Source organism: Marmota flaviventris, chromosome 13 (genome assembly GCF_047511675.1).
Source record: "Marmota flaviventris isolate mMarFla1 chromosome 13, mMarFla1.hap1, whole genome shotgun sequence".
Classification (NCBI taxonomy): Eukaryota; Metazoa; Chordata; class Mammalia; order Rodentia; family Sciuridae; genus Marmota; species Marmota flaviventris.
Genome location: NC_092510.1, coordinates 51,958,099 through 51,983,308, shown reverse-complemented (window position 1 = coordinate 51,983,308; position 25,210 = coordinate 51,958,099). Strand labels below are relative to the sequence as shown.

General features: G+C 36.0%; 1 protein-coding gene across 6 annotated transcripts in view; it reads right to left on the bottom strand.

Moving 5' to 3' along the window:
• Cntln (centlein) overlaps positions 1–24,442 on the bottom strand; it is a 306,285-nt gene extending 281,843 nt beyond the window's left edge. For 5 of the 6 annotated variants that reach the window (XM_027950608.2, XM_071600659.1, XM_071600660.1 and 2 more), the window contains exons 1-2: positions 24,012–24,442; positions 18,017–18,105 (exon numbers count right to left, since the gene is read on the bottom strand). In XM_027950608.2, coding sequence (XP_027806409.2) covers positions 18,017–18,105; positions 24,012–24,371 — 449 coding nt within the window. In that variant the 5' untranslated portion in view covers positions 24,372–24,442. The remainder of the gene's footprint in view (positions 1–18,016; positions 18,106–24,011) is intronic. The other variant, XM_071600662.1, reaches the window with a different exon arrangement.
• Between the last annotated feature and the right edge of the window lie 768 nt (positions 24,443–25,210).

Genomic DNA, 25,210 nt, shown 5'->3' with positions numbered 1-25,210 from the left:
AACCTTAAAATTCATATGGAAGCAAAAAAGACCCTGAATAACAACAACAAATCTGAGCAAAAAGGGCAAATGGGTAGACACATAAAAAATATTTAAAAAGCAGGGCAACAAACCATCCCAAACAAACTAAAATATCTCAATAGGAGAATCAATCAACAACACAGGGAAGAAAACGTTAGAGAAAGGATTTATACAGTTCATAGTTCAACTGATCGGTGATGAAAAGATAATGTAAGGAGTAAAACCAGAGAAAAAATTCAGGAACTGACAATCACTTCAAAAAGATAGAGATTCTGAAAAAGAACAAACAGAAATCCTTGAAATGAAGAAAACAATAAACCAAATTAAAAATTCAATGGAAAGCATCACCAACAGTCTAGACCACTTGGAAGATAGAGTTTCAGGCAAGGAAGACAAAATATATTCTTAAAAATATAACTGACCATGGAGAAAAGACATCAAAAGATTATGAAAAGAACTACAAAGAAATATGGGATAACATGAAAAGGACAAACTTATTCATCAGGATAGATAAAGGCTCTGAAATACAAACTAAAAGACGGCACAATCTCATAAATGAAATGGAAAATCAATTATAAAAGGACATTCAGGACTCCAAATACACAAAAACAGACCCACACCAAGGCACATTACTATGAAAATGCCTGTTATGATCTTGATGTGGGGTATCCCCCAGAAACTTATGTGTGAGACAATGCAATGTTTAGAGGAAAAATCATGGGATCATGAAAGCCTTAACCTAATCAATGAATAATCCCCTGATGGGATTAACTAAGTGGTAACTGAAGTTGGACAGAATGTGGTTGGGATACTGGGGGCAAACTGAAACATTTGGGGGTGAGTCTTTAGGGTATATATTTTGTATATGATGAATAGAGTCTTTCTCTGCTGTCTGATCAGCATATGTGCTGCTTCCCTTGGCCACACTCTTCTGCCATTAGGTTCTGCCTCGCCTGGAGCCCCAAGGAATGCAGCTGTCAATCCATGGACTGAGATGTCTGCAATTGTGAGCCCCTAAATGAACTTCTGCTCCTCTACAATTGTTCTGGTAATATACTTTAGTCACAGCAGTGAAAAAATCTGACAAAACCAATGCCTAACATATGGAATAAGAATAGATTTTTAAAGGCTATTAGAGAAAAACAACAGGTCACATTTAGAGGTAAACCAATCTAGATGTCTGATGATTTCTCAACACAGACATTAAAAGTCAGCAGATCTTAGGATAATATACACCATGATCTAAAAGAAAATATATGCCAACCAAGAATACTAAACCTAGCAAAATTAAGCTTCAGAATTAAAGATGAAATAAAAACTTTCCACAATAAGCAAAAGTTAAAAGAATTCACAACTAGGAAGCCTACACTACAAAACATACTCAATTGAATATTTCATGAAGAATAAAAAATAAAATTAAAACCAGCAGAGGAAAGTACTACACTAGAATAATAGTCAAACAAAGGAGAAACTAATACAAATTAAAAACTAGAAATAAATTAGAATAACAGTGAATACAAATCATATCTCAGAATAATACTAAGGGTAAATGGACTAAACTCATCAATCTAAAGACATAGGTTGGCAGATTGGATTTAAAAACACCATCAAGATGCTGTGTCCAGAATCATAAGCAAAGACATCCACAGACTGAAGGTTAAAATTTGGGGAAAAAACATATTAGTCACATTGATCACATAAAAAAGCAAGGGTTTCAACCATCCTCATATCAGATAAGGTAGACCTCAAGACAAAGTTAATCAAAAGAGATAAAGAAGGTCATTTCATGGGCTGGGGTTACAGCTCAGTGGTAGAGCACTTGCCTCACATGCATGAGACACTTGGTTCGATCCTTAGCACCACATAAAAAAATGAATAAAATAAAGATATTCTGTCCATCTACAACTGAAAAACTATTTTTTAAAAAAGAAAAAAGGTCATTTCATATTGATTAAGGGAATAATACAATACCAAGACATAACAATCATACATATGTATGCTGAAAACAATGGAGCACCTGTGTATATCAAACAAACCCTTTTTAATATCAAGAATAAAACAGACTATATCATGACAATACTGGATGAGTTTAGCATGTTTCTCTTATTACTGGATAGATTTCCAAACAAAAACTAAATAAAGAAGCTATAGAACTAAAAAGTAAAATTAATAATTTAGGCTTAACAGATATATATAGAATAAATCATCCATCAATGACTAAATAGACTTTCTGATTGGTAGCACATGGACCATTTTCTAAAACAGATCATACATAAGGCTAAAAAGCAACTCTACACAACACACAAAAAAATAGAGGTAATATCTTACATTCCATCAGATCATGATGGAATGAAATTAGAAATCAATGGAAAGATTAAAAAATAAAAACTACTCTAACATCTAGAGACTAAATAATAAACTTTGAATGATGAATGGATAGCAGAAGAAATCAGGGGTAAATTTTTTTTAAAAAAGACTTAGATGAGAATACTGATACACATATCAAAATCTCTGGAACAGTATGCTGAATTTCTAAAAGGAAAGTTCATACCTTTGAGGTCCTCATTAAAAGAATAGAAAGTCACTTAAAAATAATCTAACATTACATCTCAAGGTCACAGGAAAAGAAGAACAAATCAACACCAAAATCAATAGGAGACAGGAAATAATTAAAATAAGAGCCAAAATCAATGAAATTGAAATTTTTAAAAATTCAAAAAATAAAGTGTTGTTTCTTTGAAAAAATAAACAAAATCAATAAATACTTAGCCAAGCTACTCAAAATACAAGGGGAAAATCTCCATTATATATGAGGTATTAAAGTGCATTCTACTGTCATATATGACTAATTAAAACAAATTTTTAAAAATTTTTTGATGAATAAATTAGATCTAACATGAATGTGATTAATAATGTTTATTATAAATGCTTATTTTATTTTTTTTTTAATTTTTTATTGTGGGTTGTTCAAAACATTACAAATTTCTTGACATATCATATTCCACACTTTGATTCAAGTGGGTTATGAACTCCCACCTTCACCCCATACACAGATTGCAGAATCACATCAGTTACACATCCATTGATTGAAAAAATGCTCAACATCTCTAGCTGTCAGAGAAATGCAAATCAAAACCACCCTAAGATACCATCTCACTCCAGTAAGATTGGCAGCCATTAAGAAGTCAAACAACAACAAGTGCTGGCGAGGATGTGAGAAAAAGGGTACACTTGTACATTGCTGGTGGGACTGCAGATTGGTGCAGCCAATTTGGAAAGCAGTATGGAGATTTCTTGGAAAGCTGGGAATGGAGCCACCATTTGACCCAGCTATTCCCCTTCTTGGTCTATTCCCTAAAGACCTAAAAAGAGCATGCTACAGGGACACTGCTACATCGATGTTCATAGCAGCACAGTTCACAATAGCAAGACTGTGGAACCAACCTAGATGCCCTTCAATAGACGAATGGATAAAAAAAATGTGGCATTTATACACAATGGAGTATTACTCTGCATTAAAAAATGGCAAAATCATAGAATTTACAGGGAAATGGATGGCATTAGAGCAGATTATGCTAAGTGAAGCTAGCCAATCCCTAAAAAAACAAATGCCAAATGTCTTCTTTGATATAAGGAGAGTAACTAAGAACAGAGTAGGGACGAAGAGCAGGAGAAGAAAATTAACATTTAACAGGGATGAGAGGTGGGAGGGAAAGGGAGAGAGAAGGGAAATTGCATGGTAATGGAAGGAGACCCTCAGGGTTATACAGTGGAGGAGGTAGAGAGAGAGGAGGGGTGGGGAGGGGGAAGGGTGGAGGATGGGAAAGGCAGCGGAGCACAACAGACACTAGTATGGCAATTTGTAAATAAATGCTTATTTTAAATGTTTCTTAGAAGGGACATCTGATTACTTAGATCTAATAGAGTTAAGTAATAAGTAAGTACTGTCTTTTACACATTGTATCTGTCATAAAAGGGCCATACTACCATTTTAAAACCTGGCTTATATATGCTTGCTTTGAGTTCATAAAGGTTTTATTATCATGTAAAAGAGATGTATTTGTAAATCAGAAAATAAATAAACCTGCTTCTGATCATTTTGTATTTTCCTTATAAAACTGTATAACTGTTGCCTGTCAGTATTTTGCAGAAGTATTCTAACAAAACAACCTGAGTTAAGACAATAAGCTACCACCTACAGCACAGACAGGATATAATGCTGACTTCCAATATTGATGTGAACCCTAATTAAACAAAAGTAGTAACTATAAAATTATAGACATTAAAGTAAAAACCTATTACTCCCACTTTGGGAATGCTAAAACTGGCCTGCCTGGCGTTTAAAACCAAAACTTGGAGACCAAATTCAAAAAAATAAAAGGACTAAGGAAAAAGAAACAGCCAATATTTTGGCCCTTCCCTGTTAGGTCAGCCACACACAGGAATTACAGGACTCCTCCAAGAGCCCTGCAACTATAAAGGATCAAGAGAACACTTGAGAAAAGGAAAAAAACAAACAAACAAAAAAAAAAAAAAACCAGTGCACATTAGGTAAAGAGGAGCATAACTGAAGAAGGAAATGACCCTGATGTTTCCATAGGAAGCCACCATGTATGGTAACAATACCCTGAACCATCCTGGCAGACAGCATAACTGGTAAAGGAAAGCTGAAGGATCCAAGAGTTTTCCCACAAGTTCTCAAGAGTAACACCTGACAAATCTGAGCTCTTAAAAGAAAATAAGAACAAGGTCAATTTTGGGTCTTACACCCAACAAGAGAGTATAACGAAGGCATATTCAAGCATGGACTTTCAGAAAGAAAAGACAATGGCTCTTTCAATATAACGTCAGACATAACTTGTGTCAGCCTTACCAAAAATAAGACTGGGAGGTCATAATGAAAGGGTTCTTATACAGGAGTGACTGAATATCTATCACAAAAGGCTGTGTCATCGTCACAAGTTTGTTGTAGGTCAATTTAAGACCTACAAATTTTTCTATCCTCATACATGAGTAAGCTCAATCTATGCTTCACTGGCATAATTATATAGCCCCCATATTTATCCCTCTAAAAATGTAATGTGACACATGAAACTCCTCGCCAACTTTTCCAAAAGAACCCTACATGACAGAGTTAAAGCAATCCCTCTATCAAAGAAAGTAACACTAAGGAAAAAGCTGTCTTATAGAAAAAATATGGCATTAGATATTTTAACTGTAAATCAAGAGGATAACTAAGACATTATAAAAACTAAATGTGATATATATAAATGTGTGTGTGTGTGTGTGTGTATCTCAACTCTGCTAATGTTTCCAAAGTTGTAAATGGAATGGCCTCCACTAACATGTTAGCCCCTCTCTACAGTTTAATGAGTCACTGTCTTCATAGTTTTCAGGGACTGGCTAATAACAGTGACTACTTTGTGCTAATTATTTACAGAAAATAATACTTTGCTGTCTTGTTTATTGTTGTCTTAATATGATCCCTACCTTATGTATGCCCCATCCACTCAACTGCCAACCACCACCAAGAACCTCTGTACTGTCCTGATATATGAGATGCCAAACTACAAATGGTCTTACAGATTCCAAAACAAAGTTCCCCCTTCTCCTGGGAGCCCTTAAACAGGCCTCTGTAGAAAGACTTCGACTGCCCTCCCCTTTCAACACCCCCATTCAGCCTGAAGTAGCCAGAGTAGTCAATGCCCTTTTTCACCCAATGGCAGGTAGGGGCACTTCTTCAGAGAAGGCAATGATTCCAAGTCCTTGTCCCAGGAAAAGCAGCAGAGTGATAGCCTGGGAAGTCTAGTCAGGTGTGACCAAGGGCTGTAAACAGAGACTGCAGCTGAGCCCACCATACCAGTGCAGGCCTGATGTGTGGGGAACCAGAGCCAAGGCAAACCAGAGCTTGCTGATCTGTTGCCCAGCAGCAATCCAGCCCAGGCCCAATGAGCAGCAAGTGAATAGAAGAAGAGACAGAACAAAATGGAGATTGTGGGGCTAATCAAGAGTGTTGATAACTTCCAAAACCTGATTAACATAAATTTGAACCAGTGGCATTGGTAGGTTTCCAAAACATGATTAGTTTACTCAAGTGGCAACCTACTAACAGGTCCCTTCTCACCCTGAGAGTATTGTGTTTCTATTCTTCACATCTGAATAAATCCTACTCCTTTCACTCTTGCCTTCCATTGTCCGTGAATTTCACCCTTTGGATTTTCAAGTACAGAAACAGAAAGAAATTGGTGATGCAGTAATGTGGTCTGCTATAATACTAGAGGGCATAACCCACCATTAAGAGCTGCAATACAGCACTTGAGAGTAGTGAATAAGAATCCAGCTTTTCCAGCTGTGACCCTAAGTGCTGATGCTGGCAAACATGGCATGCCTTGATTAGTTGCTTACACTTACACTTTCTCAGCACGAGCAGAGAAAGTCTGGGTTTCAATAGTACCTATCAGATTCCATTACAAATCACACCTTTCTTCACTTGACAGTAAGTACTCTAATAGTTAAGCACAGTGTCTGACAATGAGAGGACACTCAATTGATATTTTTTAGTGAGTAAATGTAGTACACATATCTGTTTTAATTATGGCCATGGATGTCCAAATCTCAAAGTCTGGTTTCCTTGCAACATTTGGTATCCCCTAGGCATCTAATCCTGATAGTTACAAGTTTCCTCCAGATGTCCATTAAGAAAGTCCTAAAATTTCAAATGACTAACTTTAACTTGAATTTTACACATTATTTTCTTTGGTGTCTTATATCTTACTTTATCTCAATGTGAAGATGTAAAACAAAACTGATTTTAGAGAAGAAATCAATAAGATGTTCAGAGCTGAGATACTAAGAGCCAAGATAGAGGATTTAGAAGTTAAGGACACAGAGGAATTACAGGATTTGAGTGACACTGCAAAAGAGAAAGTGACTGAGCTTGGGAATTGATTTTCTGTTCAAAAAGAGACCAAAAGGTATCAAAGATTACCCTCAAGATGTTAAAGTTAAAGAAAAGGAATAAAATGGCATGTCTACGGTAGTAAGAAAGTTAGGTAGTAAAATAACTCAAAGGAAAAGCCAATAAGTTCTATACGTAATATCCTGAGTTTGAAGGGCACCCTAGGACATGAATTAGAAATGCCACAGGCAATGGATAAAGAAAGCTATATAAAAGGAAAAGTCCAGAGAATAATATAAAATGTCTCTAAGATTTCATTAATACAAAATAAGAGAAATCCAAGTGCAAACTATTTCAGAATATCATTTACCTTTCAAATGAGCAAAAATATCAATTTGTTTTAAAAAATGTAAAGTCTGAAAGATATGGAATAACAACTCCCAGGAGAAAGAAGGCCAACAATAGGCTCTGGGCTCTGGACTTTCATCCTTTCCCAGAAACCATGAGTCCTGGGTGGAGAAGGCAAACAATGAGCTCCAGGCTCTGGACTTTCATCCCAGTAACAATGGGTTTCAAACTTTTACAACTGTTCCTGATTTAGGCTTTGAACCTACACAACTAGTTTCCTGACTGCCCAAGTCACTAATGATTTAAGTCACACTAAACATTCTGCTATGATTAACTCTCATTAGAACCTATTAGAACCAGACCTCTCTTGTAACCAGTTGCCATTTTCTACCCCAAAAATGTTCCCCTCTGATGCTAACTGATTGACTCTATTCCTTAATAAAAGGCATTGCTAATCCATTGATGTCTGCTCCCATTTTGGTTATTTTTGCTTACAATGTCTAGGATGTAGAGAAATCAGACACCTTTTTGGGTTTCTTGTGGAAGCATAAATTGGTACAACTTCTTAAATTGATGATTTGGTAATATTCATCACAAATGCAATTGTATATATCTGTGTGTGAGTGTGTGAGTGTGTGTGTGTGTGTGTGGTGCTGGGGATTAAACCCCATGTGTGGGAGGCAAGCATTCTACCAACTGAGCTAAATCCCCAGCCCTGGTTATATCTCTTTCTTTCTTTATAACATTTTTTTAATTGTAGTTGGACACAACACCTTTATTTTACTTATTTATTTTTATGTGGTGCTGAGGATTGAACCCAGCATCTCTACCACTGAGCCACAATCCCAGCCGCCGGATATATCTTTTGATGCAATATATAAGTTATCTACATCTGGATTTAAAATTACCCCAAAATTTAGCAGCATAAAACATTGAGAGATGAACTTTGGACATGACACTGTAAAAATTTCCCTAAATTCACTCCCTATTTAAACTGGTGAAAATCACAAAAACAAAAATAACCACCTACAGCAAATAAAGAAATACCTGTTTATGAAAATTCACCAAGAAAGAAAAGTATCTGTGGTACCTGAATTAAGACCATTTTCATTCTTGTGCCCTTCCAGCACAATAGGGTGAAGACTCCACTCCAGACAGTTATAGCCAAAAATGCAGGTCTCCTTCCGCCTAGCTCCCAGTTGGAAGGCTTTCTTCCCAGGAGGAAAAAAAACAGTATTTTTTATTCTATTTCAGCTGACTGACATTAAGGCGAAGTCTAACTCAAGTACAGTTGAGAGATGGGAACTCCCAACTTAAAGAATAAAATCTTTACCTTGAGTGCAGCACATTGAGACCCAAATGACTTTGCCCTACTTGTGACACAATGGTTCCACACCAGTAAAAGCAAACCAAGAGTCTCAGAGCTGCTTCCCCTCCACAGAGCTCTCATACTTACAGTGTGACCACCTGATACTTGTCTTATCCATAGCACCCTGGCTCAGAAATCTGGCCTGGAGAGAGAAGCAGGATGAGAAACAGGTCCTAAACTCTTTTCCAAAAAAAAAAAAAAATGGTGCATGCCTGTAATCCTACAGCTCAGGAGGCTGAGGCAGGAGAATTATAAATTCAAAGCCAGCCTCAGTCAATACCCACAACAGTTTTGCAGATGTGCACAAAGTATCAAAAAATTTGAGCCTCAGAAACTTAGTGAGACTAAGTGGCTCAGTAGCTAAGCACCCCTGGGTTCAATCCCAGGTACTCCGAAGAAAAACTACTTCATTTGCCACACAATATAGAGAGGTTCAAGCTTGGGGTACTCTTGGGGGTTGTAACTGGGAGCAGATACAAGATATAAGCTAAACTGTAGGCCTGATAGCTTGCAGGAATCAACTAGGAAGAGCACTTCAGGGGTGGAAAAACTGTCAAACACCAACTAAGAAACTTCAAAAGAACCACATATTGAATGAATTGGCTCATAGAGCAATTTAAGTCCTAGAGCAATGTTAACAATTGAACAAGCAGCCACTGGCAATTAGTAGAGTTTAATAGTTGGATACATCAAGGAAAGAAAAAAGAGAGCCCTAGGAAAACCACTGTCATGACAGTGTGATTGTGGACATCCCCAAATTTGTACCTGTCTCAGGAACAACCTCAGACTCTAAACACAGTAAGAAAGTAAACAGATTTCATTAAAGTAATCCAGGCAGTCACCAAGCAATTAAACAAGGAAATAACAATAACAAGCCTGTGCTGAGCAGAGGAGACTAGGACTAGATTTGCTACAATATAATATTTCAAATGTCCACATTCCAAGAAAAACTTACAAGGCATACAAAGAATCAAGAAAATATGAAAGTATACCAATGAAAAAAGGCAACAGAAACTAGAAAGGAGAGAGACTACATGTTGGATTCATCAGAAAAAAAAAATTCAAAAAATGTTTAAAGAAATAAAGGAAGGGCTGGGGTTATAGCTCAGTGGTTGAGCACTTGCCTAGCATGTATGAGGCACTGAGTTTGAGCCTCTGTACAACATAAAAATAAATAACAGATTGTATCCATCTACAACTAAAATTTTAAAAATAAAAAGAAATAAAGGAAGGTATGATGATAATGCCACAATGGAGAACATCAAAAAAGAGAAATAAATTTAAAAAGAAAAAATAAACTTCAAAAAGTTGCCTCGGAAAGTAATTTGCATCCATACCAAAAAAAAAAAAAATCACTGGTAAAGGTAATCATGGAATTATAATAAAAGATAATTTAAATGTGTATTTTTCTCCTTTTTTCCCTTAACTAATTTTAAAAGCAATTTCATAAAATGTGTATATAATGCACTAATTGGCTCATAATATATATCAAGATAATGTGCGTAATACATTTGCCAGTTATAGCACAAAAGAGATAGTTAGAAAAAAAGCTGTACTGTACTAAGAAAATGACTAAAGATGATGAAGCAATAATTCAAACAATGCATATGTAACATTAATAAATGTAATATATACAACAAAAATGCAACCACAAAAAGGGTGAAGGAGATAGATTCATATAGCACCTATATTTCTATATACACCAGAATTAAATTTCAATAAAGTTGAAGCTGATTATGTAATGAAAGTGACCAAAGTATGTTGTATTCATGTACAAATAAACAATTATAATAAACTAATTTTTTTTTAATCTGAGGCTTATTCTGGTAAGTTATATACAGTAAACCATAGAGAAGTCACTTTAAAATACTTTTAAAGTTTTGTGAAAAAATAAATAAGTGAGAATACTATATTAGAAAATAGTCACTTGACAAATGAAAAGTAGCAAAGGAAAGATGAAGGTGTTAAAACTCATGAGATATACTAAAAACAAAAAAGAAAGAAAAGGACCCTATACATTCAGGAAGGTAGGCTGAGTTTGGATCCTCCTACAAACAAACTTCTTTTAAAGTATGAGACAAAGAAATCTGCAATTAAAAATATTAGATATTTAATTAGAACAGAAATTAACTACAGAATTCCAAGTATGAAAATACTATCATCATTATGCTAAAAAGAAAACTCTCTTAGAGATAATCAATTCTTATTTGCAGATTCAGAATTTCTGAACTTGCCTGCACTAAAATTTATTTCTTAACACCAAAGTCAATACTCACAACAGTTTTGCAGATGTGCACAGAGTATCAAAAAATTTGAGCCATCCAATACACATGTTCTCAGCTGATGTCAAATAGTGACAATCTGCCTTCTTTTTTTAGCTGTCATAATGTAAATATAAGGGTCCTTTTCATGGCCTACTTAATATCATATTTTACACGTATTTGTACTTTCTGTTGATGATTTTACTGTTTAAAAGGATAATCAAGAGTAGTGCTGAACTGCTGTCTATTGTTTCTAAGTGAAAGAAGGCTGTGATATACCTTAGATAGAAAAGAGTTTGTTACAGAAGTTTGGTAAGGCCTAAGTTCTAGTGCTATGGGCAAAGAGATTAATGTTAATGAATAAACAATAAATAGCAAATAAGGTATCTTTAAAGTGAAACAAATGAAGAAAGATTATATGTTGAACCATTCACAAAATTGTTGTGACCGAATGCTCACAAGAACCTAACCTTGTATTTCCTACAGGGGTAATGGTTCAGTATTTGCTACTTCAGTGTTTGCAGTGACATAGAACTCAACTACTATTAATAAATGTAAATGACTGTAATGACTGTATAATAACTGTAATAAATATAAATGACTGTAAACACTATACTCAATAAACAAAATGCAAAGCAAACTCAAATGAGTAACATACATACATAAAGCAATATGGACTTTTATACAAAAACATTAAAGGTCAATAAAAGATTGTCATACATTTAAAGAAAATCATCAGCATCAATGGGAAAGACTAGGAAAGACAAATAGAAATTACCCTTACAAATGAATATAATCAAAAAAAACAGAAAGAACTTAAACATTACAATCAGAAAAATTGAAAAGTCCATTTAAAATAGATTACACTGGAAATAACAATAACAGGCCCAGGGATGGGGGAGAAGAATAGTAACCAGATTTGTTATAATATAAAATCTAAAATGTCCACTTTCCAAGAAAAATTTATAAGGCATGCAAACAATCAGGATAATATGGCCATTCACCATGAATTCTGGGTGGGATACGAACATTCAGACCACAGCATAAAGCAAATAGAAAAAAAAAAATTTCGCTTTATAATGGAAGATGAAGTAAAAAGACCAATCAGGATAGAACTGGAGAAAAAAGATAAAGGAGGTTAATGCTAGAAGTTTCAACCTCTGATGAGTGTCAAAAGACAACAATGCCAAAAATAAAAAAAATAAATAAAAGAATATTTTCTCAATTAAAATCTTGAGTTTTGAGATTAAAAAGTCCTACAAAAAGCTGAAACAGATTTTTTAGAGATTAAAATAAACAGATAATATTGAAATTTCACAATATTACACATAAAGAGATAATCCTGAAAGACTCAAGTGAATATCTAGAAATAAGCAAGAATCACTCTGGCACTGGGATTGTTTGTAGTGTAAGAACTAGAAAGTCCAACAGCCCATTTTTAGAATACAGCCTTAATTGGATATAGTTGTAGCCATTTAAATTACAGACCTTCCCTTTGCCCGCCCCAGTTTTAAAATTAGCCAATAAGCAGCAGGCACACTGCCTGCCCAGGTGCTCTTGAAAGCAGTTCTAGTAGCACACCATTCTGGCTAAAGTAAAAGTTTTTGCCTTGCCCACCCACTTGCAAGCAGGTCTTATTGCACTTGGTACTTCAAATAATTTTGACCCAACATGGTGTTCCATACATTGCCTAGGGTTCATGGGAATCCCCCTTCCTTAGAGGAGACATGTCTTGCTGCCTTGGTGCAGTGGCCTTGAAACAGGGGAGGAAACCAGGATCCCTGGGACCAGCAATGGACCCTAGTTGATATGAACTGACAACTTCGGGAAAGGGAGCAAGCAAGCCCCTTAGTGACCGCAAAACCCTGTGTACAAATGAAGGCAGGAAAATCTATTCTCAAGCTCAAGAGAGAAGCATTCCCTTAGTGGTTGGAATATCCCAGAGGTTGTGTGAGTGTGAATGAGCCTCTATTCAGAAACATGAGGCCACATTCAGGAGAACAGGATGGGGAAAGAGGGGGGTAAGAAATTCCCATTAAGGGGGATTGAACACACAGGTGTTTATAGGAAGCTACAAGAAGAAAATGGTCAATAAAAATTCTAGGTCTTGTGTTGGGGTTGTGGCTCAGAGGTAGAGCACTCGCCTAGCATGTGTGAGGCACTGGGTTTGATCCTCAGCACCACTTAAAAATAAAACAAAGATATTGTGTCCACCTAAAACTAAAAAATAAATAAATATTTTTTAAAAAAAATTCCAGGTCTAAGGACAAGGAAGAACAATGGAAAGATCCTATATATACAAATCTTCTTTTCCTTTGAAAAGTCCTGAGCAGGTAAGTAAACTAATAATGGTGGAAGTATATCTGCCCCCATGGAGGATGAATGGCCATCTGAACCTTTGATTTCAGCATCTGACATGGCTGGCAGACTCTATTCTTAATGGTCCCAAATGCAAACCCCTTTTCATGTCTGAGTCATTCTGTAAAAATCTGTGACATGCTTTATTTTAACCTGTGTATTCTATGTCATGGGTTCTTGTGTCCATATCATGTATGCGTTATCAAAATTGGCTCTAACCCCTGAATGTCACCTAGGAGAAAAAAGATTAAGGCACAGATTTTGTATATCCCAGACTGTATGATCCCTCCCCTGGGATGAAATATACAAGTATTTTAAAATGTAAAGCTTAGGAATACATTACCAGGCTGTTATTTTCGAAACTAGAGTTGTCTATAGCAGTAGACTCTTTCAGACTTATATAGAAATAATAAGTTTAGTTTGAGATCTATGTATGTTATTTAATATTTTATAATTGGATAAAAATAACTTTTCATCAATAAGTTATACATAAAACTTTGTGTTACTCTTTACACTGGGATGGAAATTTAAATGTATTTTTGAAAAGTAATGGGAGCCTGGTTTGTTTATGTTTGTTTATGTTCCACAATGTAGAACATAAAAACTTTTTGCCACAAAAAAGTTAAGAGCTCTCTTAGTTTCTGTTTGACTTATATTTCAGATGTAATGTTGTATTGTGTTGTCAACAGCCCTGCCTTACCTGAGGTAAGTCTCTGCCTCACACCCTACTCCATGTTAGGATGGCCCAAAGTAGGCTAGACTTAAGAGTATTTAAAGTTGTGTTCAAAAGATAGATTTTTGTTATAAAGAGTTCTGTGATCTCAAAATAACCAAGGAATATAATACAAAATTAAGTAAAGGTTTGGGTAAATTATTAAAGCTATGTAAAATTATAAAAGAGTTTTAAAAGACAGTAAAATTTGTACAGGGCCTCATATGTAACTGACTTGATATATTTATGTGTCTTTGTGGAGGCAAAATAGATACCAAATATGTAGTATTATTATAGAAATTATGTTCAACACTATTAAACAAACTGAATATGTTTTTGGTCTTATAGATATATTTCATTTAGTATTTTCCTTATAGACCTTCATAACATTTGCCTGTTTATGTTTTGAAAAAGTACTCCTTCTAACAGAAGAATCTGAGTTAATTTGAGATAATAGGCCATCGCCTACAGGGCAGAATAGGATATAAGCTGACTTTGAGTGCTAATACTAACCCCAGTTAAATGGAAGGGATAACTATAAAATTATAGACATTAAAGTTACTGGTAAAACTCACCTGCTAGATGTTTAAAACCAAAACTTAGAAATCAAATAAAAGGAAGTAAAAGGTTCAAGGAAAAGGTATCCAGTATTTTGGCCCTTGCCCTCTAAAGTCAGTCAGGACCCAGGGAATCATGGGACACCTTTAAGGGCTCTACAACTCTGGTGAGTCAACTGACCTCCTGATCAGGGGAACTGAGAGGACCCTAGAGGAAGACAACCAATGCACATTCTGCAACAAAAAGGGTAACAGGAGAAGGAAATGTCTCTGGTGCTTCTCAGGGAAACAGCATGCAGTCAGCAAGACTCTGAACCATCCTAGTAGATGGCACCACTGACAGAAGAGTCAAGAGGTTTCTCACACATTCTCAAGAGTGATCTCTGAGGAATCTCAGAATCTAGAGTTTACAATTCATCACTTCCAGCCTGGTGACTTGATTTTTAATGAAGGAGACAAGCTTCAAGTGATCTGGAAAGGACCTTACCAAGTGCTCCTAATCACCAGGATGGGGATCTGAACTGCTAAAAAGCAGAGAATTCATTACCATGGGCAATTTCCACCTCAAAAAGTTAATATATCTAGAATGGAGAGCAATACCAAAGGTTACAATGAAAATGAAGCCGAAAGTTGTAAAATAGAAAAAGCAGAGATTTGTGAGAAACAGAAAGTCTGGTGGCCCATTTTCAGAATATAGCCTTAATTGCATACAATTATAGCCATTTTAATTATAGTCCTTCCTTTTGCCCACCCCAATTTTAAAATTAGCCAATTGCAGAGATTATAACCCTGAACTCCTCCAATCAGAGTAAAGGACAGAACTGCCATTAGGTGTTAGGAATATAAGCAGGCAGACTGCCCACCCAGGTGCACTTGCCACCCAGATTCCAGTAGGACACCCTTCTGGCAAGAGTAAAAGTTTGCTTTACTCACCCACTATCAAGCACATGTCTGATTTCTTGTGGCACCTTGGTATTTCTAACAGTAGCATAATGCTATACTGAAATAAGATAACAGAGCTATGCTTTCAAAAATCCAAGGGAAACTACATGAACATAAAATTTTATATTCAGTTGAAGTATCAAGCAAACATAAAGGCAAAAAAACATTTTGAGACATATAAGAAGTCAGAAAATATACCACCAGCACATTCTTTTTGAGGAAACACTTGAAAAAATAATCCAACCTAAAGGAAAAGGAAGATATAAGACACTAGAAACTACAGAGTAAGTGCAGGTGTACAATAAAGAAAACCTAGGCTGACAGCTGAGAGTAGGTTTAGAAAGCAACTGGTCCAAATCCACACCTTAAGGCAAAAAACCCAAGGAAAAATATCTTCAGCCCATTAGGCAAATGTCTTACAAAGAATATTGGCAGTCTTTATAAAAGAAAGTACAAATAAGGTAAATTAGATATTGAAAAATATTGTCCAGGAAAATCAAGACTTTTGTTTGGGTAATTAATGGTAATTAATTATTTTGGGTCAGATAATAGGTTCTTTCCATAATCTTCTTGACTTTGATATTTAGAATATTTTTTTGAAAGATACAGATTGAGATCCATACAATTTTCATTTCTCAATGGATTCAAACATACTACACGGTTCTCTGAAAAATAAACATTTACACAGTCATAAAATTATAAATGCAACTATAGGTTTCCAATTTAAAAAATCAAGAGCCTGAAACATGCTAGGCAAGCACCCTACCACTGAGCTACATCCACCAATAGAGATTAAGTAGACTGAGAAAGCCTGACAAAGCTACATTTTGTTAAATTGTCCAAGTATATCTTGGGTATAATGAATTTTGAAAATGATAGCTATAAAACAGTAATCTCCAAAAATTTCAATACACATTATCCTGTTATACATGTATACACATGTGTAACATGTTATACATGTTATTTCAATATACATGAAAGGCTTCTAAGTACCTGCCTCTAATATGTGTATTTTTTTATAAAATACAAATTTTGTATATACACTCTTATAAAAACATACATTAAGTATATTATAAATATTAAAAGGAATTATAAAGGATGAGGAAAATGGCCTCATGATATTTTAATATTTGCTTCTCCTCAACCAAGTAGAAAGTACAAATTATGGACAGTTTTCAAAAAGTTGAAATAAACTCACAAATAAAAGGAGAGAAGGAAGAAGTATCACAGAAATGACAACTGAAGTCCCAAGACCTTCCCTAGAAAGCTTAGCCTGCTTCAAATTAAAAAATAAAGGGAGACAGATCACATATCATCTCAAGATGATTGAAGAAGTAACAACCAGTGTTTGAACAAAGGACTTATTTCTGATCATCAAAAGGTGAAACCTGGTTGATAAATTAGCATATCAGCAACATGAGGAGAAACTGATTACACATTTTAAGAGTCTACAACAGTCAAGAATACTAAAATAGGACATAGTTAAGTATGCATCACAGATTTTAACAAGTCAAATTCCAGCCAGTAGGAATAATCCCAGTGCCAGAGACTCCAAAAGTAAATACAGTTCAAGTTATCAAAAATGATGTTCAGATTTTATGATCATGATTCCAATAAAGAAAAAAGGGAAAAGAAAAGAGCAAGGCATCCATATGTTTAGCTTCTCATTTAGGAAATATAATGAAATTCACTTAATAGGAAAGCAAGTGTTTTAAGTGCTGTTCTAAGCATCATGGGACTACTGTATACCAAATGTTTGATAAGTATTATCCAGCAACACTAGACTATTTCTAATGACCAAAGAGAGGCCCAATAATCTATAGTTAAATGACTGGGCATCCCCTACAGAGTAATACAAGTAAAATCTCTCAACCTATTCTAGACTACTTACTCTACTCTGGCAAGGTCATCCCAGGCTTTCAAGTATATACTGCAGTTATCTTAGGGGAAAACTGAATAAGGTCTAGGAAGTCCACAGGGACAGTCTATGGAGTAAGAAGTCAAATAGCAGGAACTTCTTCAATTTTTTCAATTGTGCTATAATAGCTCAATACAAATGCACACACACAAATACCCACACTCACATAGTATATAAGTAATAGTTTTCTCTTACCTGCAAATTCCCCAAATATGTCAGAATATAAACAGGAAATTAAGCCCTATCTGTACTTGGTGAATTGGCCCTTGTTGTAATAAATCCAATAATTATAATACTCTGTTCCACATTTGTTTGGAAATCAATAATCTCTTCAGGGCATTCATGACAAGTTTTAAGTTTAACACTGAAGAGAAATTGTTGTAGTGTGGATCTAGAATGTCCTCTAAAGGCTCATGTGTTGAAGGCTTAGTCTCCAGTGGAGAAATGTTCAGCAGTGGGGCTCTTGAGAAGTGGTTGGAACATGAGGGCATTGATTTCATCAGTGGATTAATCCACTGACAGCAGAATGGACTACTAGGAACATATTTGTCACAGCAACAAAAAGCTAGTATATTATAATGAAACAAATTCAACAATCCAAATACTCATGAAAAATTAATTTGGGAACTCACCTTTCCACAACTAAACTGACAGCCTGTGTGAGATCTGGATTTTTTTCCTGGAGGCGTTTCCACAATGACCATACAAATTCTTTATCAGCCTTAAAGGAAAAAAAAAGAAAAGAAAAAGGTATTTTAAGTGCATTGCTTTATATAGTCATCAGATAAAACATTACATTAAATTTAAAAACAAAAAACATATTCCTTGATCCCTAGGTTCTATGTCAGTGAATTATTTGAAAGAATGGCAGGAAAGCTTTATTTTAATGTCTTATATTGGTAACCCATATTCACTTTTAATACTTCTATCACTTGCATTTTGGGATGCAAATACTGAAATACTAAATATCAAGGCAAATTTACTTTAAAATTGCCCTGCAACTATTACACCAGTTTTCAGCTCCCCTTTTCAGCAAGATAATTTAAGACCGCACCTCCTTTTCACTCTACAGTATCTTCCAAAAGAGTTCTCTCCCCATGTTATAAAATTATTATTCAAGATACTATCAAATCAAATGGACAACTGAAAGTTTCAATCCTTATCACAAAAGTCAATTGTTATTAACTCTAGTAGACAGTTAGAAATCAATTTTGAGGACCTTTTAAAAAATAGTGACAATCTAGAAATTCTGATTAATTGGTCTCAAGTAAGATTCAAGCATCAATATTTTCTGAAAAATCCTCACATTAATATGTTCAAAGCTACTACCCATGTAGACCTCATGTCAGTCTCATGGTTTTACATACAAACTCTTCACTAAGACTTATCTTTCTAACTGTCCCCTGTACTCTTATGTCCACACTTATAGCTCCAACTGGCTACCTGATGATTCTCTTGAATGCCTAATAGGCATCTTAAATTTAATTTGTCCAAACAACATTCTTGATTTTTTACCATCTTACACATCTGCCCACTGCATCTCAGAAAATGGCATCATCATCATCTACTCATTAATTCAAAAACCTGAAATGCAGAAAGCAATCTTGATTGCTCTTTTATTCATACTTTATATCCAAACCATCAGTAAATGGCACTAAAAAATACATCCCAATACCAATCACCTTCACCATTTCTACTACCATCTCCCTCATCGAAATCAACACCATTTCTTTCTTAGCTCTCTTCAACGGTTCCTAGCCTTACAATTCAAAACTCTTCAATTGGTTCCCATTAAATTAGGAAGATAATCCAAACTCTTTACCAAACCTAAAAACCCCACATCATCCTTACACGTAGCTCTAGCCTCATCTATCACTCTGCCCTTTGTTCACAATGACTTTGTTACTCTACTTGCAGTAGGGTCTTTGCACATAATGTACTACTTTCCAGATTTTTATATAGATTACTCCTTCACTTCATTCAAGTCTTTGCTTAAATATCACTGCCTTAAGGGAAGTCTTCCTTGACTACCATATTTATAAAAGCTATCAAGACTCACAAGTCTCTGCAACCCCTTACCCTTTGTCCTTCTTTTTTCATGGCATATTTCATTTAATAATCCTGTATTTGTTTGATTATGTGGCAGATACCTGAATTAATATCTTTCTCCATTATCCATTCTCTTCTTTTAGTTACAGAAACCATTTTGGTACTTTGCTGGCCAACTATCACACTGGCCTTTCTTGTCTTATGGCTATGTGCCCAAGTTCTGCCAATGAAATATAAGAGGTGCTATTGAAACTTAGAGGACATTATAAAATTAGGTTTATGCCTGCCAAGTGGGTTAGAAATACTTTTTTCCAGACTGCTCTTGCTTATTTAACTTACTTACAATGGGAATTTTCTTGAAAAACAGTAGTCATTAATTTCATATATTCAAATTTATACATCTTTCCCCTGGTGGCTTGTGGATTTTAGGTACTAGTTAGAAATGTCTTGTCTTCTCCTAGATTATAAATATATTTACTCAGCCTTCTAGAATTTGTGGGGGAAGGGGGTTGGTAAATTTATTTTCTTAATTGACAAAATGGCTTATATTTATAGTTATATGAAATTTTCATATATGTTGTGAAATGGCTAAATCAAAATAATTAACATATCCATTATTTCATGTAAGCTTTTTTGGTGGTAAGAAAGATTAAAATCTATTCTCTTAACCAATTTTCAAGCATGTAATACATTATTATTAAGTACAGCCATCATGTCTACTAATTTGAAAACCAAAGTAAGACTTCTGACGAATAATAAAATGCTACAAATGAAGGGCCAGAGGTATAGCTCAACAGAGTGCTTGCCTAGCATGGACAAGTCCCTAAATTCAATTCCCAGCAGCACTGAAATTTAAAAATTTTAAAAATGGATTGCAAGACTATTAAGAATTTTGTGGGGGTTTTTTATATTTATTTTTTAGTTGTAGTTGGACTCAATACCTTTATTTTATTTATTTATTTTTATGTGGGCTGAGGATCGAACCCAGGGTCTTACATGTGCGAGCCGAGTGCTCTGCCATTGAGCCACAACCCCAGCCCAAGAATTTTGTTTTAATTATTTGAATGTCATATTAAATTTAATGTGGATTATCCCTCTAATTATTAACAAGATCCTTCTCATATAGAAAAAGTTAACCACTCCAAAAAAAAAAAAAAAATACCACAGAACTAATTTCAAAACTGTTCCAAACAATATATAAACAAGGAAACTATTGCCAATCACATTCTTTGTATTTTCCCTATTTCAGACACTTAAAGATATTTTTTAAATTTTTTTAAATTAAAAGCCTTTAAAATCACTCATAATAAAATTATTTGTTTTCTGTACAGAACTTCCAAACACAATCAAATACTTAAAAATTCCTAATCCTTCTCATAAAGTTTATTAAACAGCCCCTAGCTTATGAAACAGCTGACTAAACTTGATTCAAAATTTCCTTAGAGGTAGATTGGTTTTTGTCTTTTACTTATCAGCTTCTATGGAAATAGACACGGTCAATATAAACACAAACACCCAAAACTGCCCCTTTTGAAGTGGGTACCTACTCTCCCAACACATGGATTCATTTTGGAAACATATTAGGCCTTCAATTTGCCTCTAATGGAGGAATGAATTCACCAAACCTTCAAAAACTATTTCCTACATTTAAACAAATAATTTGCCCATCAGAACTCAAGGAAACCATGGAAGGAATTTGTTTGCAAATATGACATAAAGTAGCCACTCAGCAAATTATCATTATGAAAAATAACTTCACAAAAAGTTCACCTATTAGAATATAGCCACTAACAATGAGGAGGAATCTAATTCCACAATACATACTCAAATTCATTTTTTTTCTTTTTGAATGACTTGACAAGGTTTCCAACATAAAATATAAGGGAACTAGTTCTCTGATCATACACTCTTACTTCCAATATCATGTGCTTCCAAAGTTATTTTCATCATTAAATTTGGTAATTTAAATGTCCTAAATAATGTTTTATCTGAAATTGCTCTGTAGGTTTAGTAAATATTTTGGTTGCTACTAAAACAGAAAATAAGCTTTATGAACACTATGTAACATTACTTTTCCTCACCTGGTATTCTATAAATTGTGATAAACATGCATATATTCATATCTCCAGCTTCTTTTGTCACAAACAATACATTCTTGAAAGATATAATCAAAATTAAGAATATAATAGAGTTAGGCTTTAAATCCACAAAAAAAGGGGGGGGCATAAATTTCATGGACTCAGAATCACCTTTTGGAACACCCTTGAAAAATTCCTTAGACAAAAGCTATATTTGGAAGCTAAACTACAATCCTCAGTAAGCACAATACAGACAGCTTTTCACATTGAAATCAACCACCTTTTCTTCAGCTAAACATTATATGTAGTTTGCTTGCTAATGTGGCAGTCATAGAAAAAAATGTTTAAATAATAAAATTACCTATAGTGAGATAAGATGCTCACATTAAGAGAAGTGCTTATTTTCTACTCTGAGGCATTCCAATGGAGTGAAATGGTACCTGGAATCAAACTTTTCCCACCAATCACACATAACTGATTCCCATAAATTAAATGTGTATGGGAAAGGAACTAACCTAACAGAAGCTACTATGTATGATCATTTATTGATCAAACAGGGTTCTTTTCCCCAAACAGGATGTTTGACCCATTATAAGGATGTGGAATTAATTTAGATCTGAACACTATCTTTTAAAATAGAAAATATCAGAATTAATAACAAACCTTTATCATAAATATTCTTTCTGAAATTAAATGTGTATATATGTTACTAAGGTGATATAAAATGAACTTTAGGTTAAAATTTCTAGCAGTTTTAATATTATACATTCTCAGGTACTGTGATTTCTACCTGAATAAATAAGTGAAAGAATAAAAATATCTAAAAGTGAGTTTAAATCACTGAAATACTTCTTTACAAAAAAATTGGGAGTTCAATTATATTAAGAGTCTGTTTTGACTACAGTTTTATGGTGTGGGATAATGCCAATTTCATTTCATTATTGGAATGCTTATCATCATCTAACAGTATATGATAGAATCAAAAGGATCATCATTCTAAGCTAATTACGACCATATCTATATTCTTACCTCTGCCTATAGTAATGCAATAATCTTCCTAGTCCAGGTATGTCCAAAGTCAAAAAGGCCAATGCCATATTGGGAGCCACATTTTAAAAGAATCTAATAATGAATGGGTTTAGGGAAAGGGTTCATCAGGCTGTTTTCCACACTGACTTCCTGATTTAATTATAAAAAGTAAATAACTTATTTCCTTAGCCAGCTAAGGTCCTAATTATGGAACGGCATAAGGAAAGGGCAGAAAACATGAGCAAACTGTGTCTTAAATTATGACTTTTAACAAAGACCTTTATCATGAGCTCACATTCCTAAACTCCCCAAAGTTGAGGGGTGTGTGTGTGTGTGTGTGTGTGTGTGTAGAATTTTAGATAGATAGATAGACAGGCAGACAGACAGGCAGTCTTTGGTGTCTTTTATTCATCCTTTTGCCCCCTTAACCAGTGAAGAATAGGTACATAACACCTCCTCAATTTGTTTAATCAAAGATATACTTAAGCTTGACTCAGCAAGGGCCTACAAAAGCAGCAAAAAAAATTCAACAGAATAAACTACAAGAGAGAATCAATTTCATGAACTGTTTTATTAATCTAAACTGATAAAACTGTTCACAAAGTTACCTTGGTGTTGAACAGTTTCTAATTGGTATCTATCTTGAAGACAGGAATTTAAAGACCTGTTATTGAGTTCCCAACATTTAATCTAACCCTGTGGGAAGGTTCCGGTAAAATCCGGGAAGAGATAGTGATAAGCAGGCAAAACTAAAGGAAAATTAAGTCTATGTACGTGGGGCTGATCATCCTTAGTACACACAAACTCTACAAATAAGAAGTTGTTTTAGTGCAACTGACTTAGCAAATGCTTTTCACTAGCGAGATCAGAAGAAAAATGAGATTTCTCACTCCTGGATTATGGGAACTATGGAATTACTGTAGTTGGCTAATAAATTGTCTCAAGCATCATCTATTGTGTGTAAAAGTTCCCAGCCCAAGACTTCCTTAAGATTATGAGTCTGTGTTTACAAGTCTGACCCTGTAAGTACAACAGCAGGAGTCTGGAAATTAAAAACAAGCTATTTCTTTGGCGGATTTTATTTTAACATAAGTGTTTAAGCTTTTCTGTTCAACTTGCTGGCTGCACTCCACTTCTGGGATCAGGTACCGCTACAAACACCAACCACAACCGGAACTTGAACTTCGGGGAGGAAGGCGGAAAGGGGTGCGATGCGCCGTTTGGATGTATCCAAGTGACCAAACCAAACCCGGGTGCGAAGGCGAGCCCTGCCTGGCGGGTGACCGCAGGGGAGCAGGAGCCCGGGTCCCTCAAGCCCCAGGCCGAGAAGGCAGTAGGAGCCAGTAGGCGGCGTCGCGGGAGGGACCGGGGAGGTCCCCAATCCGCGGAGCGACACAGCTCAAGGCCGGGCGGAAAAGCGCGTCTCCCGGGCCGGGCTGTGGAGGGAAAGGCCGGCGGAGGTCCTAGATACCTGACACAATGCCAGCTCCTCCTTGAGGCAGCTCAACTCTTCCTCCAGTAGCTGCGTCCGGGTCATCTTCGCCTCCTCTACCGAGATGCCCTCTAGCCGCCTGGACACCACGGGCTCGCTGAGGAGGGGAGCATGAGCCTGAGCAGCCCCCGCGGGCCCTCGCGGTGCCCCTGACCCTTCTTCGCCCCGCCAGAGTATGTCATTTTTATCCACGACGACCTCCCGCACTGTGCTGGTAAGCCCCGAGGCTTCGCTGCGTACCGTGTGGACCTCAGCTCCCCGCCCAATACGTGGGGACCGGGAGCCCATCGGTCGCGCCGAGGGCGGAGGGAGCGGTGAGGACGGCGAGCGCGCCGCCATGACCGCTAATGGTAACGGGTCAAGTTCCCACTTGGAAACTCCACCTCCCCTTTCCCATCCTGGCGAGCCCGGAGCGCTGATCTGCACATGCGCGTGTCTTTTCCCGCCTAGGCGCGCGGGGTCTTGGCAGGCTTCCCGCGGCCCGCGAGCGTGGGGCTGCGCATGCGCCGTGACCGGAGGGGCTAGTCTGGTTAGTACCCAGCCTGAGTCCTTAGCTAGGGACGCCTGGATTTCCTGTCCTCCGCTAACCATACCCTCCGTTTAAGGCCTAGCTCTCATCCCGCCTTTTAAAGCCTTCCTTGACAAGCTTGCAGCCCCAAATGATCTTTAACTATGAATTTCTCTTCTTTCAAGGCCTCTGCCAACTCATTTGTCATGTTTCATTGACCACCCTGGAGTGTTAGTTACAGGGCTAATCTCTCCAGCGCTATCGTAAACTCCTTGAGGATGAGGGGAATAGATTTTAGACTTAAGTGTTTTCTCACACCCCTTAGCAAAACTGCCTTAGGTACGTCTGACATTCAGCTGACTGATGTCAAGGAGAAGTGGAAATCCTTGTGCTGAGCTGGGACCATCAAGCAGGTTTCCCACTTGAATTATGATCCTTTGTACACCCTTTGTCTTTTGTTTGCAAGAGTCATGATTTCCTTTGAATCTTTATACCAGTTTCTTTATTCGTTGGCTGGATCAGAGTGAGCATATTCCACTCAGCCCAACAGGTTGGGTCCTCGGACCAATCTGAAATTAGTAATTTGGAACATGGTGAAAGAAATAAGACCTACTTTTCTTTATAATTCTCTTGTTTGTTTGGTTGGTTTTCCTTCTTGACTTCTTTCTTT